This window comes from Phymastichus coffea, unplaced genomic scaffold (genome assembly GCF_024137745.1).
Source record: "Phymastichus coffea isolate CEN01 unplaced genomic scaffold, Cenicafe_Pcof_1.1 PCOF00045, whole genome shotgun sequence".
Taxonomy (NCBI): domain Eukaryota; kingdom Metazoa; phylum Arthropoda; class Insecta; order Hymenoptera; family Eulophidae; genus Phymastichus; species Phymastichus coffea.
In genome coordinates, this window is record NW_026706856.1 from 1166076 (window position 1) to 1181292 (window position 15217).

General features: G+C 40.7%; 1 protein-coding gene across 4 annotated transcripts in view; it reads left to right on the forward strand.

Moving 5' to 3' along the window:
* LOC131664774 (ras-specific guanine nucleotide-releasing factor 2-like) overlaps positions 1-15217 on the forward strand; it is a 56986-nt gene that overhangs the window by 17840 nt on the left and 23929 nt on the right. For 2 of the 4 annotated variants that reach the window (XM_058936128.1, XM_058936129.1), the window contains exons 12-19: positions 2087-2335; positions 2416-2594; positions 3002-3384; positions 3472-3581; positions 3744-3860; positions 4137-4355; positions 7097-7276; positions 7490-7767. In XM_058936128.1, the coding sequence (XP_058792111.1) occupies positions 2087-2335; positions 2416-2594; positions 3002-3384; positions 3472-3581; positions 3744-3860; positions 4137-4355; positions 7097-7276; positions 7490-7767 (1715 nt within the window). Of the gene's footprint in view, positions 1-2086; positions 2336-2415; positions 2595-3001; positions 3385-3471; positions 3582-3743; positions 3861-4136; positions 4356-4500; positions 4513-7096; positions 7277-7489; positions 7768-15217 lie in introns of all 4 variants that reach the window. The other 2 variants (XM_058936130.1, XM_058936131.1) reach the window with 2 other exon arrangements.

Consider the following 15217-nt stretch of genomic DNA (forward strand, 5'->3'; position numbering starts at 1 on the left):
CTATGAACTTATTGTTTCGCTAAAAAGCCTTTGCGTGCGCATTGAGAAATGTATTATTTTCGAATATGTATCGTAAGGTATTTTTTGATGTGACGTGTAGAAAGTTTGATATTAAGCGTGCGGAAGAGTTTCACGAAGTGCCCAGAAACTATTTAAAAAACTAGGTTAAGTAATCATTTAGTGAAAGTTTAGATTGATTTCGAATAATGCTTTTAATTTTTAATTTACATTATACTACATTTACTAAAGGGCACGCAAAAGCTTATTTAACCAAATGAAAAAGTCATGACATGAGCCGGAAGTGAGTGTTGTAACAAGTTTTGTCAAAAAGCCTTTTCGCATTAGTTAGGGACAGTAGTTCTCCGCATGAGAGCCGAAAAAAAAGCTTCGGAGGTACAATTCGAAGGTTAGAATGCGGAAAAGAAAAATTTCGTATAAAGCAGTTTACTTATTTTGAGCTATTAGAATGTATACTAATTCATTTTATGTAACATAAGTAGTAAATTACTTAAAATTATAAGTAGTAAAAATGTAAATTATTATTGGATAAAGAAAAAATATGTTTACAACCATTCCCGGTCAATATATTCAGCTAACCGTTCGAAATCTAATACATCCTTGCCGGTAACAAGGAAAGTGTAAATGTGTACATTCTATCGATGAATAGAGTGTGGTACGCATGCGCGATGCCTGACAAAATCGATGATACACCACTCAAGGTATGATTTCTAAACACTACTCGGTTGTTAGAACGCGTGCCGGTTTATAAAAGTGTGCGTGAATGCCTTCTTGTTTCTAGCAATGATCTCGTAATATAGTTAGAACTGAAGATACAAAGGGACATTATCAAGGCTTAAAAATTAATCAAAATAATTATATCAGTTCTGTTTTGCCACTAAAGAAAGTGTTACCGTGCTAGCTGTTATGGTTGTTTGACTTTTAAACGCTGTTGCTAGTTAGAGAGACTTTAGAAAGATATGCTGATTACTCTTCGAAACTATTATGATATTAAAGTTAAAAAAAATATTTACATGGAACAAGTATCTCTGAACAAAGGATTTTTCTATATTTTCCAAACTTATTTACTTAATATTTTAAAGGCCTAAGAAATCTTTATAATAACGATTGTTAATTATTTCTCAAGTTTTAATAATATTCAGTATATCTGTTAATCATATGGATTCATGTTGGCTACAGCTTACAGCAAAGAGTGTCGATAGAGATTGGACGATTTCAACAAGTAAAATAAGGGCATCCACACAGCACGCGGCCATAACTTGTCGAACGCACGCGCACTCTTGCTTTTCGTAGGGTAGTACATGGTTTTTCTGAGTAAACTACGTGTGTACTTTAAAACTGAAGAAACGAGTAAGGTGCCTAGTGAACCCATTAATACACTCAAAAATTTTAACACTGGCGAGGGAAAAAATATTTTGAACCACGCGTGTAATGCCACCGTTGGGGCTGGACGCGTTGTGCCTTCTACTATTCCTTTCGCGCACTTTCTATTAAATATAATGAACAAAATTAATCATAATTAAATCAGTCGAAATACGCTGATAGGGAAGGGATCAGTAACAAGAAAAGGGAATGACCTCATTGCAAGAAGATACAGGGACCAAAATAATATATAGTGTGAGCAAGAAGATCTAGCAATAAAGAAATTATACATTTCTCATGTTCACGTACTGTCTTACTTACATTTATTGGGACCATAATTCTTTTGACTAATAATTTATGCAAGTATTGCCGAAGGTATGGATCTAATTTTTAAATGAAAAAAATCAATTTGGAATTAAATGAATTTAACTTAACTTAATCAATATTTTTCAAAATTAGGCATATGAAACTATAATTACTTGAACTAATCTTTAGGTGATATCTAAAATAATAAACCTACTATATTATTTAATACAATGACCACCAATAAATTATTACACTAACAATATCAATTAAATTTCAATTAATTGTCCTATTATTTTTCTTTCACAATAAATACAAAGTAATAAAAATATGATCAGCAGATATTAAAATCTAAAATAGTTTGCATTATTTCTAACAACTTACTTTTTAACATTTCTTACAGGTACTCTTATTCAAATAATTGATAAACCAAGGAGAGCACGTAGCCGTTTGAGTGCTACCTTCGGTGTGAAAACCGGAGAGAAAGAGGCACTCAGACAATGTTTTCTTTTTTCTAATCATCTAATACTGACTACTCGCCAATCAGATGATGACGGTCGTCTGAATCTAATTCCACAGATCGGTAGAATACCACTTTCTGATGCTGTTTTGATAGAAGATCCAAACGAACAAAATATTTCCGATGACGATGGTGATTTCCTTAATTCTGTATAAGTAAATAAGTAACAAACAAAAATTTATTTATTATTATTAATGTATATTACTTTGCAGCATTATCGATATGTTCTATGTCAAGTGGGATCAGTGAAAGTAGCGCTGCTGGAAGTAATATGCCAGCTACTACTTTGCCTGTACAGCTTCAAAATCGTGATTTTAAAATTATATATGATTTAAAAATAGGCGGAGAAAATCGTCAAATTATTATACATCTTGTCGCACCGACAATGCAGGTACATCAACAAAGAAATATCTATCAAATATTATTATTTAATATACTTATAATTGCAAAACAACGTGTAGATTGATGATACTGTTATTTTTACAATAGCTCTATAAAATTCATGTTCTAAACAAACGTGTTTGTAACATTATTGAATATATTTTTGAAATTTATACATATTTATTTTTTTAATTTTTCTATCATCTTTGTCGCATATTTCCAATTTTTTTTAATTTATCAGCAATCCTTTCATAATAAAATTATGAAGATTAATTGTAATACTGTGAAACTAAATGATTGTGTAGTGTTTTTATAAATTTGAAAGAAATATGGAATAGTTTGTACGAAAGAACATATTAATTGCTATTAGGTTACGATTATTAATATATATATATTGCATGTCTTTTTATATTATAGGAAAAAGCAGCTTGGATAAGTGATATAAGCCAATGCATGGACAATGTACATTTTAATGACTTATTGCATGGCTCTTTATCTGACGCGAGCTCTGTAACAATGCCACAATCAATAAGAAATGACCCTAAGCTATTCAAAGATGACGTAGATATTCGTTTTAGTCGAACCCTCAATTCATGCAAAGTACCACAAATACGATACGCAACGCCTGACCGCCTGTTGCAACGATTAACTGACTTGCGCTTTCTTAGTATTGATTTTCTTAACACATTTTTGTTGACTTATCGCGTCTTTACCGATGGAGTTACTGTATTAGAGGCTTTGAAAAAAGTTTTCTATGATGCAGAACCACCAGATGCACAGATGCCAGCTGGTTCTCTTGCGTAAGTTTTTTTATTACATTACAGATGCATAAAGCAATCTGTATAAATATTGTAAAATATATTTTCCGTAATTCTAACGTTTCTCAGATCATTAGATGTATCTGGTTTGAATACGGAAGAACCTTTACAATTTTTAGATAGTAGACGACGAAGCAGCTCATTTCCACGACGTACAAGTGGTGCTAGTTCAGTATCAGGTAAGGATTTTTATTGATATAAAAACAATATTTATACACAGTAACTAATACAATTATAATATCGCTCTGAGCGATTATTATTGAACATACAAATACTTTTATTATATAAAAGTAAAAGTCTCCTTGTGATTCATCATTTTTGTCATTATTTAATATACGTAGGGTATGGCTCAGAAATAAGCGATAGTAGAGAAATAGGAAGCAACAGTGCTAATGAATCCATTACAAGTACTTTTGTATACAATACAAAACCACACTGGCGTACTACCTACAAAAAACGTGAGACTTCCAAGTTTTTATTGCGATTTTTTGTAAATACTAAAATATTAAAATATTTTCATCATAATCAAGATTTACTCGAAATGTCTATTAATTTTTGTACATATCTTTTAATTATCTCAAACATTTATGCAATGATTATTCATTATCTTGAAATATAATCTACATATAAATAATAACCTACATATCCAAACTTTTAATAACAAACCACATATTTAAAAAAAATAAAACAGTAATCGATTTATACAATATACAATTTCTTTTATTTTCATGCAGAAGAAGATCAGCAATTAGGATTAATATCCGAAGCACCTACAAATATGAATCAAAATTCGAATACTCAGATGTACAGTTCTCAATCAGACAAGCAATTATCTTCTAGTTCTCAAAAAGTTAATAGTAAAATAAGTAATAATAATAATTCAGCAGACGATGGCTGTCATTTAACCATTCCTAAAGTCATTGCAGTTTCATCAAGTGCAGAAACACTTACAGGTACAAATAAAAATTGAGTAATACATTAATATACTTCTGTTTTTTAAATAATTAAGAACAATTTACTTTCATTCTAGAAAAATTTTAAATATATTAATATTAAAAAATTTGTGTTTTATTTTGTTAAAAACATCAAAATACTAAGATAGGACACTATGTTTATGATCCAATTGTCAAGAATAAATGATTACACAGACTGACAAAATTTCAAGAAAGAAAAAACCCAGAGACGCGACAATATATTTCCGAAGCATTTTGATACGCTGAATCCGAATCTGCCTTCAAAATTATTCCATCATCTAAGGTTCTCGAGATGTCCTAACTTAAAAGGACCAAAAACACGATTTTTAGCTATGTTCGAGGTTACGTAACATTGCGAATAAATATTTTTTTTCTGAACGGGTCAAATCATCCTAAAGAAATACTTTTGCCCTACAAAACTAATTTTTTGATTACAAATATATCTTTTCTTCATGGAGTTATCACTGATTGAAATTGAGCATTTCGTTCATTTCCAAATGGCATTAAAACACAGTCTATTTTCTAAATACGCATATGTAGCAATGCGAAGTTATATCCTGAGACCCTTAGACCCTAATTTTCGTAACCCCCGAGCCCTGTAACCTACGACTATATAACCTACATATCCTAATTTTCTTAACCCTCGCCCTGTAAGCTTCGATGCTATAACCCCAGAAAGTTAAACCCCAAATTTCATAGTCCTCGAGTCCTGTAACCTGTGAAGCTATATCCTTGAAAGGTATCCCTACGAATATACCTTCTTGAATTTTAGTATCAATTTCAGTGGAGGATTGTAAACTTAAACGGTTGAAGGGTTAGGAATTATATAGTTGCAGGTTACTGGACTCGGGGGTTGGGTTAAGTAATTTAGGGTATAAGAATCGGTGATTATAGCATTGAAGCTTACAGGGCGGGGATAAAAAAATTTAGGCTATATAGGTTATAGCATTTACAGGTCCAGGGTTATAGTACCACAGCTTACAGGACTCAATGGTTACGAAAATTAGGATATAAGGGTCTTAGGATATAATTTTGCTGTTATATATGCGTCTTTGGAAAATAGGCTGTGTTTTAATACTATTTGGAAATGAATAAAATGCTTCATTTCATCAATGATAACTCCACGAAGAAGAGAAATATTCATAATTAGAAAAATAGGTTTTGTAGGGCAAGAGTGCTTCTTTAAGATGATTAGACCCGTTTAGAAAAAAATTTATTTGTGATGTTACGTAACCTGGAATATAGCTGAAAATCTTGTTTTTAGCACATTTAGGTTAAGATATCTCGAGAGCCTTAGCTGATTAATTCTAAGGCCAGATTCGGATTTCGTGCGGGAAAATACTTTGGAATTATGTTGTCGAGTTTCTGGGTTTTTTGGCTGTTAGCCTATGTTATCGTTCAATAAAAATAAAATTTCTAATTTTACCTTTCGCTAGATGAATGAAAAATTAGAAAAATCTAGAATATTGTGATATGTAATCTATCTTCTACTCGCTAAATATTCTAGATATTCTAAACTGATAAAATTTTTGAATAAACATGTTATTTTATGTACTTGTATACAGGGTGTCCAAAAAGTAACGATACACCTGAGAAATTTTCTAAGCCGGTTATTTTTTTAACCGGGTGAAGCACCCCGATCGTGAGAGGCGAGGGGAACTCACGAAAATAAAGCACCCCAAAGGGACAGATTTTACTACGTCCACGTCGTTGTTCCTGGGTAACGCTAAAAGTAAAAAAAATTGATCTTGAAAAAACCTTGATAATGAGGTTGAAGGTTAAATTCAAGGTCACGGATCTCCGATGGGCAATTACTAAATAAATACCCTTCTCCATTATAAAAAAAAACTTTAAAAAATTTTAGGGCGTCTTTAAGTTTAGATGACCTTCGACTGACCTTAAACTTTAAGTTCGCCCTTGACTTATGATCTAAGTAGATATTTGGATGTGAAATTTTCCGCTCTTTCGATTGCCGCTGTCGAAAATGGGGGTTTCCATGACCTTTATTTCCTTCCTTGTACCACTAAAATCCCGGTACTATTACAAAGCCACAGTTCGACCTTCATCTGACCCCTAGAGGTCACATTAACCTCAAACCTCAACTCATCCATACGTGAGAGTCTTCACTTTTTTCGATTCCGCCATAAAAAATAATGGTATCCATTAAAAAAAATGAGGTTGACCTCAAAATAACCTTGAAAATGAGGTCCAAGGACAAATTAAAGAGTACCGTTGAAAGTTACCTGGGGTTATCCTTTTGTTTGTTTTGTTTAATCACTGAATTCGCGAGATTTTTAAGAATTCATACTTTGACCTCCAGTTGACCTCTAGGAGTTACCTCAACCTCATACCTCAATACATATCTGGACGTAAAATTTTCCGCTCTTTCCGATTCCGCCATAAAAAATAGGGGTTTCCATTTAAAAAAATGAGGTTGACCTCAAAATAACCTTGAAAATGAGGTTCAAGGTCAAATCCAAGGTTACCATCGAATTCCTCGTAAAAAGTTACTTCAAGAACAACCTTCACTCGGTTAAAAAAATAACCGGCTTAGAAAATTTCTCAGGTGTATCGTTACTTTTTGGACACCCTGTATAATATAACTCAGAAAAACTGTTGAATGTAAAGATATATAAAACAAAATATATTAGTGGTACTTTATGTTACCTTGACCCCGTTAATTAATATCTATTAATTTAACTTTACAAAATTAACGGTAGTTAGTGCACCTTCATCTCCAAGCAATCTCAGCTCCATAACTTTGGTCGGATCAACTGGATCTGGCTCTGACTCTGGATCAGATAAAAGTCCTCAAGATGCAAGAGAAATTATCTGTTCTCGAAATATCTCTAAGGAGATGAATTATACTTCAGTAGCGACTGAGAATAAAATAAAAGATGGTTCGTTTTAATAATTTCTATTATATTTTTCTTTGAATTTTTAACGCATAATGCTTGACTTTATTAAACAAAATTTTATTAGAAGCTATAGATATATATATAGATATATTATATATAGATATATTATATATATATATAGATATATTATATATATATAGATATATTATATAATAAGAATTTAATGATGAATTACGTTTTTACGCAATTTTTCAGAAGTTCAAGTGAAATATGAAGAGCTCTCTACCTCACCAAAATTAGAGAAACTCAATCATGCACTAGAAAACCAAATCAATCGTTTTGTATTCAGGAAACGATTGGAGTCTGACAAAGAAGATTATAGTTGGACTGATGATGAATCCACGGCGAATATGGAATCTTATCACTCTACATTACATAGATATAATAATCGCACTTATCGTCACAATTCTGATCACAGGGCATCTATAGCTTCTGCGCCGCCATCTACTGTGAAAAGTGGTTCCATATCAACTGTGAGTGGATTAAGTCTTCTTTATTATAAGACTAATAATCATTCAATTATAAAAAAAATTAAGTGATTTGATATTATCAAAATTATTAAAATAATATCAAATAAATATAAAAACATACTCTAATAATATTAACAGACCTTCAATTATTTGTCAATCAATATAATTAAATAATATTTCATTTAAATTTTTAATACGATGGCACAGATGATATTTATTTTTTTAAATACCAATGTATGTGTAAATTTATTTTATGAAAAATGTGATTTATAAAAAAATTTTTAAATAACGCAAGCTGTTTCCTAGATATTTCATTTTAGACTATGGATAAAATTTTAACTGCTTTAATTCATTATCATACATATTAATTCAATCTTATACAAATAATCTTGTATGAAAAAGTGTTATACAATACTTCCAACGTAAGCTTACCGTGAGTGCCCACATAACTACTCAAAGTGTGTGTGTATAAATATTTGTATATATTAGTGACGGTTATTAAACAGTGAAGTACTAGTTGCAGCACGTAAGTGCATCCCACACGTCACCACGAATAGCCAAGATGACTTCTAATAACAGGACTCATTTGACCAACCTGCGACGGGGGAGAGGGAGGGGAAAAATAAAAGACGGTATTTCTCCTGATCTCGCGCTGTCGCCAGCGGCGCGCAGTCAGCCGAGACGACGTGTGCAGCTTTATTTTATTGAGTTGGGCGCCAGCTACCGTGCTCTCGCGTTAGGAGAACGTGGTAGCGCTGCAACGTCGGCTGGTTCTCGGCTCGGTGGTCCTGCTGGTCGCTGTGAGGTCGGGTGGTTTCCCCGTCGCCTCCCTCCTTGTCGCCGTCGGTGTTCTTGCGCGCGTGGCCGACTATCACCTGTGGAGGATGAAGCAGGGGCGCGAAGTCCTAGGCGACGATTCGGTCAAGTCTAAAGCGGAAAGACGTATCGAGCGAAAGGGGAAAGGGGGGCAACGGGTGGTTTCCAAGGCCACCCACGGCTGCGGCTCGTTCGGCTAGCTAGATGTTTCGGGGCATGGCGGCTCTCAATCCCAGAAGCGGGTACATCGAGGGGGGCGTCGCAGGGGCGCTCCGGTTGGCGGCTAGTGGTTCGGGGGATGATGACTCCTTCCCTGGACTGGTGGCGTAGTGGCTGCGACGGTGGCTATCGGTTGAGCGGTGATCAGGGCAGTCGGGAATTCGCGCACGCGTTTACCGATCTCAAACCGGTCGCGAAAGCTACGGGGGATGGGGCGATCAAGTGGGTGTAGTCAATAATAAGTCGGATATAAAGAAAATTCGGATTTATTATGCAAAAGAAACCCAGGTCTACCCCAGTGGTCTACCCCTAGCGATGGTCAGCCTGGTCTAGATTACTGGGGGAACGCGGGTGGCGTACTACGGCGCGAAGTCAGCTTAGACGGACAATAACTCGGTTGAATGTTTCGGGCTTCGGCTATGATTCGAATACGTAACGTCGGTTTATCTATTCGCGGCGAAAATTCCAGCTCGTTCAAAACAATTGCGCTCAGGAATTCGGTCGGTCGCGCGAAGGTTGACTACCATTCGCGGTGTTGACGTTACGTATAGCGATGCTTGCGAACAAAATAAAGGCGACGATGTACCTGAGTTTTGCCGGTCGGATGAAGGTCTAACGCGACTCGTGTGATGTTTGGATCGACTCGGAAAGGAATTTCAAGGGCGCACACTCAGAAAACTCGTTGCACGGTTGATAGCAACACGGCGACTCGAAACTATTCCCGAAAGGTCGGTGGCAAAACCATATAAAGCAACGGTGACGGGCGCGCGAAGGTCATGCGGGGTTCCGCGCGCGAACATTCGGCGGTCAGGCGACTATTTCAGGTGCGGGACAAAGAACGACGTGACAAAAAAAAACTTGGGGATAACGGCAAACGTTTTCGGTCAAGGCGTAATGCGCGCGGAGGTCATGCGGCACTCCCGAAAACGCGGCGGTCGGCAATGCGCGACAAACTCGCGGTTATCATTCATGCAAAGAAATCGGCAGTAAAAGGGTACTTACTCCTGGTAGATTTTGGCCGATTAATGCTCTGTTTGTTATCGTTATTCCGCTATTTTATCCTGTTATCGTTATTATCGTTATTTTATCCTGTTATCGTTATTATCGTTATTATCTATTATCGTTCTTCTGTTATGCCTATTTCTCTCAATATCTTTTGTACTATTTTCACTTTCACTATCTCTTGCCTACCTCCTTCACTATTTCTTTCGTATTCACTCTCGCTTTTCTTTCCCCTCTTTTTTTTTTTGTTTCCACTTTTCACTTCTACTTTCTTTTCTAATTCTCACTCCTGCTTCTTTCTAATTCTCACTTCTGTTTCTTTTCTAATTCTCACTTCTGCCTCTATTCTAATTCTCACTTCTGCTTCTATTCTAATTCTCACTTCTGCTTCTATTCTAATTTCTGCGTACCGCGCAACGGCGAGGCTCGGCGGACTTCCTACCGTCGAGGCTTAACGGTTACTGGCGCGCCGTTTTTCGGCGACGCACCGCTTCTCCTAGTTTACTTCCCCTTCGTTGTTGCCGATTGGCTAGCTTGTTGCTAAGCCAGGTCTCAGCGCCGTCTATATTAACGTTTTTTTACCCGCGCAATTTATTTATTGGTCGGTCCTTCGCGCCTAATTTGCCTACTGGCCGCGAAGATAGCGTCGGTTTTCCCTCATTAGTTCGACCACCCCTAAGCTGATAACGATTGGTCAGTCAACTAGCGTCGCTTGTCTATCTTCTTCTATCTACCGCTCGTTGGTCTTACCGATTCCCCTCGCTCGCTTCCGATCGGTCTAGCATCGGCGGTCTCGCTCGCTCTCACGCGCTCGGTCGCTCCTACCTTTAGTCTAGCTAGGCCTGCCTTAACTAACGGGGGCTTGCGATCAGCTGATCGCGACTGAAAACTTTAGGGGCTTCTAGCTCCCCGGGGGAGGGTCGGATCGGGTCGTGAGTGCGCGAGGGGTTGTACGCGAGCGTAAGGGTCGTGCGAATCGGTCAGGGAGGTTTCTAGAGGTCGTAGTTCGCGAGATCCGGGAGTGCGTGGGCGGGTGTATGTAGTCGTGGCTGTTCTGTCATAGTGCCGGTAATATATATTTGTGTGTGATGACGCATCATCACATAGCCCCCCACTAATCCGGTGCATACACATGCACCGTGATTCGTCGGTCATCGCGGGTCTACTGATGATCTGCTCACACCTGGTCCTCGGCTACTGATTTAGTGACCTGAAAGGGGGTGTTTAAGGGATCGGATTAGGGTTAAATAAGAGTAGTCAGATGTGATTAATAGGCCCGGAGGCCGCGGTTTATTATTCTTAATCGCTACTGGATTCTCTGCCCCGATTCAAACTGCGGTTTCTTCTAACCTTCTCTAAATTTCGGCGTTCTGCCGCGGCCATAGCCTCCACGGCTTGACGAAGTTTATCCAGTTCCCTCAGGCGGTCCTCGATGTCTTGTGCGGCTTCAATGTGCGGTCGGCTGTGGCTGGGGTTGTGACGGTTCTGGCGTCTATATTCAGGGGGGCGTGGGATAGCGCCGGTTGATGGCCCCGGTCGATTAATGGTGGCTGGTTGCACCACTTCGTCGTAGGAGGGAGGTGGGGCCTCTGGATGTGCCACGTGGTGCGTCAGTCGGCCCGCGGTTGTCCTGTCCTGGCGATGCCAATATTCCTCTGCGCATCTTGGGCAGTTTTCGACCCCCACCCCTCTCCGGCCACAGTTGCCGCAATATTGGTTGGCTTCCGTTGGACGCGGGCAGGTCCGGTAGCTGTGTCCGGGCATCCAGCAGTTAAAGCAACTGCGGCCAGGAGGGTCTATGGTCGGGTCTGTAGGGATGGCTCTTAGATTTCCGAAGCCTGCTCCGGTATCTCTGGGGCGGGCTTCGTAATTTATCCAGGGGCGGATGCCTCGAGGTGGTGATGTGCGGGTTGGGGGACCTGGTTCGTCGCTGGATGCGTCCGAACGGTCCATCACGCTCACCAGGTCATTATATTCCAGGTGCCTCCGAAGGTTGTATCTTCTCCTCCGGCCATTTTCCCCCCTTATCCTCCTTTCCTCGATTCCGCGGATTAGGGTGGCCCTATCGTCCGTGTTTGTGACCGGTAACCATCCCGGGTGAGGATGGTGTTGCGACGATCTCTCGGTTTGGCTCGGTTTCGGGTCCTCCTGGCTATCCTCGGGCTGGTCTCCCCCCCGGATAGCAGGGACTACCGTCGCTCTCGTGGTCTCCGGGGTCGGGTCTCGGCTGGTCGGTCTGGTTTCGTCCGTGGGGCTATCTAATCCTTCTCCTCTTGTAAGGAGGACTATTCCCGACTCGTCTGAGCTCTGGCCGCTTCCTGAAGGTTGGTTTCCACCCGTTTTCTCGATGAGGCCTGCCAGGTGGAATATTTTTTGGTCGGCTGCAGTTTGTTCCGCCGGGGGAACCAGGGCCGCTACCCTTTTTGCTGCCAGGGTAAGTCGATCCTGCAGTCCGAGGCGAGCCTTTTCTTTCAAAATCTCCTCCTCTATCTCCATTATATAGGAGGAGGTCGAGAACGAGGGGGATGGCGCTGTTGCCCTCTGGTCTTGTCGGTCGTGGTCATCTTCCTCATCTGAGGATATAATGACGAGCTCTGGTTTGGGTGGTGGGCCGTCCTCTGTTGGCCGGAATTCCAATTCTGGCCGGTGGTGGAGGGGCCGTCGTGTGCGGGTTCCAAATTTGGGAGGCATGGTCAAGCCTGTAAATCAGAAGGTCTTAGTTTTCGGTCAATAGGGGAGGTCTATTAGTCAAGGTCATCAACCAGCACCAATCGTGCGATGTTAGTCTGGTTAGTTAATTAGTTTGTTACGCGACCTACATCTCCCCCCCCCCCCTTTGTAAAACTAGAGAGGCTTGTCCTTTCTAGTTCTCGATTCCGCATGATTTTCGGGGCGTGATCTTATTCGTTTAGGTTCTGTGGTCTTAGTTACGCGGTGGTCGTTCGGTAACTAACTTAACATTTACCGGATTTTCTCCTTTATAAGGTTTTAATTGGGTAACGTGGACTTTTCCTATTTCCTTGCCGGACGTATTCTCGATAATGTACACGTTGTCTGATAGCTGTTCCTTTATCCGGAATGGTCCCTCATATTTCTCGGCTAATTTCGCCGAGAATTGGTTAGCCGCATTGGATAGGTGATGAGCTTTTCTCCATACCAGGTCTCCTATTTTGTATTTTGTTGGTCTCCGACCTTTATTATAGCGGTCGGCCATCTGGCTGTGGGCTTGGTCCAGTCGATCTTGAATCGTTTCGCGAAGGTCGTCCAGTTTCTTCAGTCGGTTTACCCATTCATTTGGGTCTGACGCCACTTTAACCTCGGTAGACTCCACCTTGCGGCGTAGGCTCTTTGGGGGCTTTGGTTGTCGTCCGAAGTTTAGAAAGGCTGGTGACGTCCGCGTGGTCGACTGTATTGCCGTGTTTATCGCGTAGCGGAGCTCGTTTAGGTGTTGGTCCCAATCCTTATGGTTGTTGTCGACAAAGGTCGCTATCATGGTCTTTAGTGTACGGTTCGTGCGTTCGACTGGGTTAGCCTGCGGATGGTACGGCACGGTGGTGACGTGCTTGATACCATACTCCTGTAGCATGGTATCTACGCATCTGTTGGCATATTCCTTGCCGTTGTCGGTTAACAGGTAATCCGGGGTCTCCCAGCGAAACAAGATCAACTCCTCGAAAGCTCGGGCCACGTTCTTTCCGTTAGCTGCTCGTACCGGCTTCAGCTCTATCCAACGAGTGAACAGGTCTTGGAACACTAGTAGGTATTTATTCTGGGTCTTGCTCCTGGGGAATTCCATGGTGTCAACTGCAACTACGGCCCATGGTCGGTCGATATTCCGCCGGCCCATTAGGCCTTGAGGTCCTAGTTGGCTGGCTTTATACTTTTGACACTTTTCGCAACGGGTCACGTAGTTGTATACGCTTGAATACATCCCTCTCCAATAGTAGTCGTGAGCAATCCTTAGATAGGTCTTTTCAACCCCTAGGTGGCCAGTCGTTGTCAAGCAGTGGGCATCATACATTATTTGCTGTCTATACTCGTCCGGTACCACAAGCTTCCAGTTAGTCTCTCCGTCGGTGACCGGGTCGGTCGGCTCATCCAGTCGGTGATAGTATAGCATATTGTCCTCGACCTTCCAGTCCGGGAATTTTGCTGGGTTCTGGTTAACATCCCATCGCCGTCGTAGGTACCAGGTGTCTTTGATCAGTTTGAAGGCTGATACGGCATCTGGTCCTGGCGACATTCGTGATAGGGCATCGGGCAGATTATGTAGGTTCCCTTTTCGGTGTTTCACAGTGATTGGCCATTGTTGTAGTTCCAGGATCCAACGGCCTAGGCGACCTTTTGGTTCTTTGTTGTTAAAGAGCCAGGTCAAGGCACTGTGGTCGGTCACTACGGTGAATTCATAGCCTTCTAGATATGGCCTCAGCTTGTTTATCGCGTATATCACTGCCAAGCATTCCTTTTCCGTTACCGAATAATTACGCTCCGGTCCTGTCAGGGATCTGCTGATGTATACTATGGGATGTTCGCCGTCGTCGAATTCTTGACTCAGTACCCCTCCGATGGCGAAATCACTCGCGTCGGTCTGGACGGTGAAAGGTCGACTGAAGTCGGGACGGGCTAATACCGGAGCTTGCGTTAAGGCTTGCTTCAAGGTTTCAAAGGCCAGTTGCTGTTCCGGTCCCCAAGTATACACTTGATTCTTTTTCGTTAGCTTCTGTAGCGGGACTTTAATTTCGGAACAATTCTTGATAAATCGGGAGTACCATTCCACCATTCCTAAAAAGCTCTTCAATTGCGTGACGGTGCGCGGTACTGGGAATTCCAGTACTGGTCTAGTACGGTCTGGATCTGGTCGAAGTCCGTCATGGTCCAGTAGGAATCCCAGGTAGTTGAGGCGAGAGCATCCAAATTCGCATTTCTTAGCGTTGATCTGTAGGCCAGCATCATTGAGTCGTCTGAGGACTAGTTCTAAGAAATGTAGATGGTCATCAAAGCTCTCGGTTGCTATTATGATATCATCCAGGTACGGGAAAACATATGGTTCCCAGTCTGGTCCGAACAGGGCATCAGCCAGTCGTTGAAACGTGGCTGGTGCGTTTACTAGTCCGAAGGGCATTACAACAAACTCCCACAACCCTTCACCAGGGCTTGCGAAAGCTGTGTACTGGCAACTATCTTCCTCTAATGCAATCTGGAAATATGCTTGTCGTAGGTCTATCTTGCTGATGTATCTTGCATGCCTAAGTCGGTCTAATATCGAGTCCATGTTCGGCAGCGGATATGCGTCCTTGCGGGTCACCTTGTTCAGGTCTCTGTAGTCAATGCAGAATCTCCATGTCCCGTCAGGCTTCCGGATCATTACTGGTGCGCTTCTCCAGGCACTCTTGGACGGCCTTATAATGCCTAAATC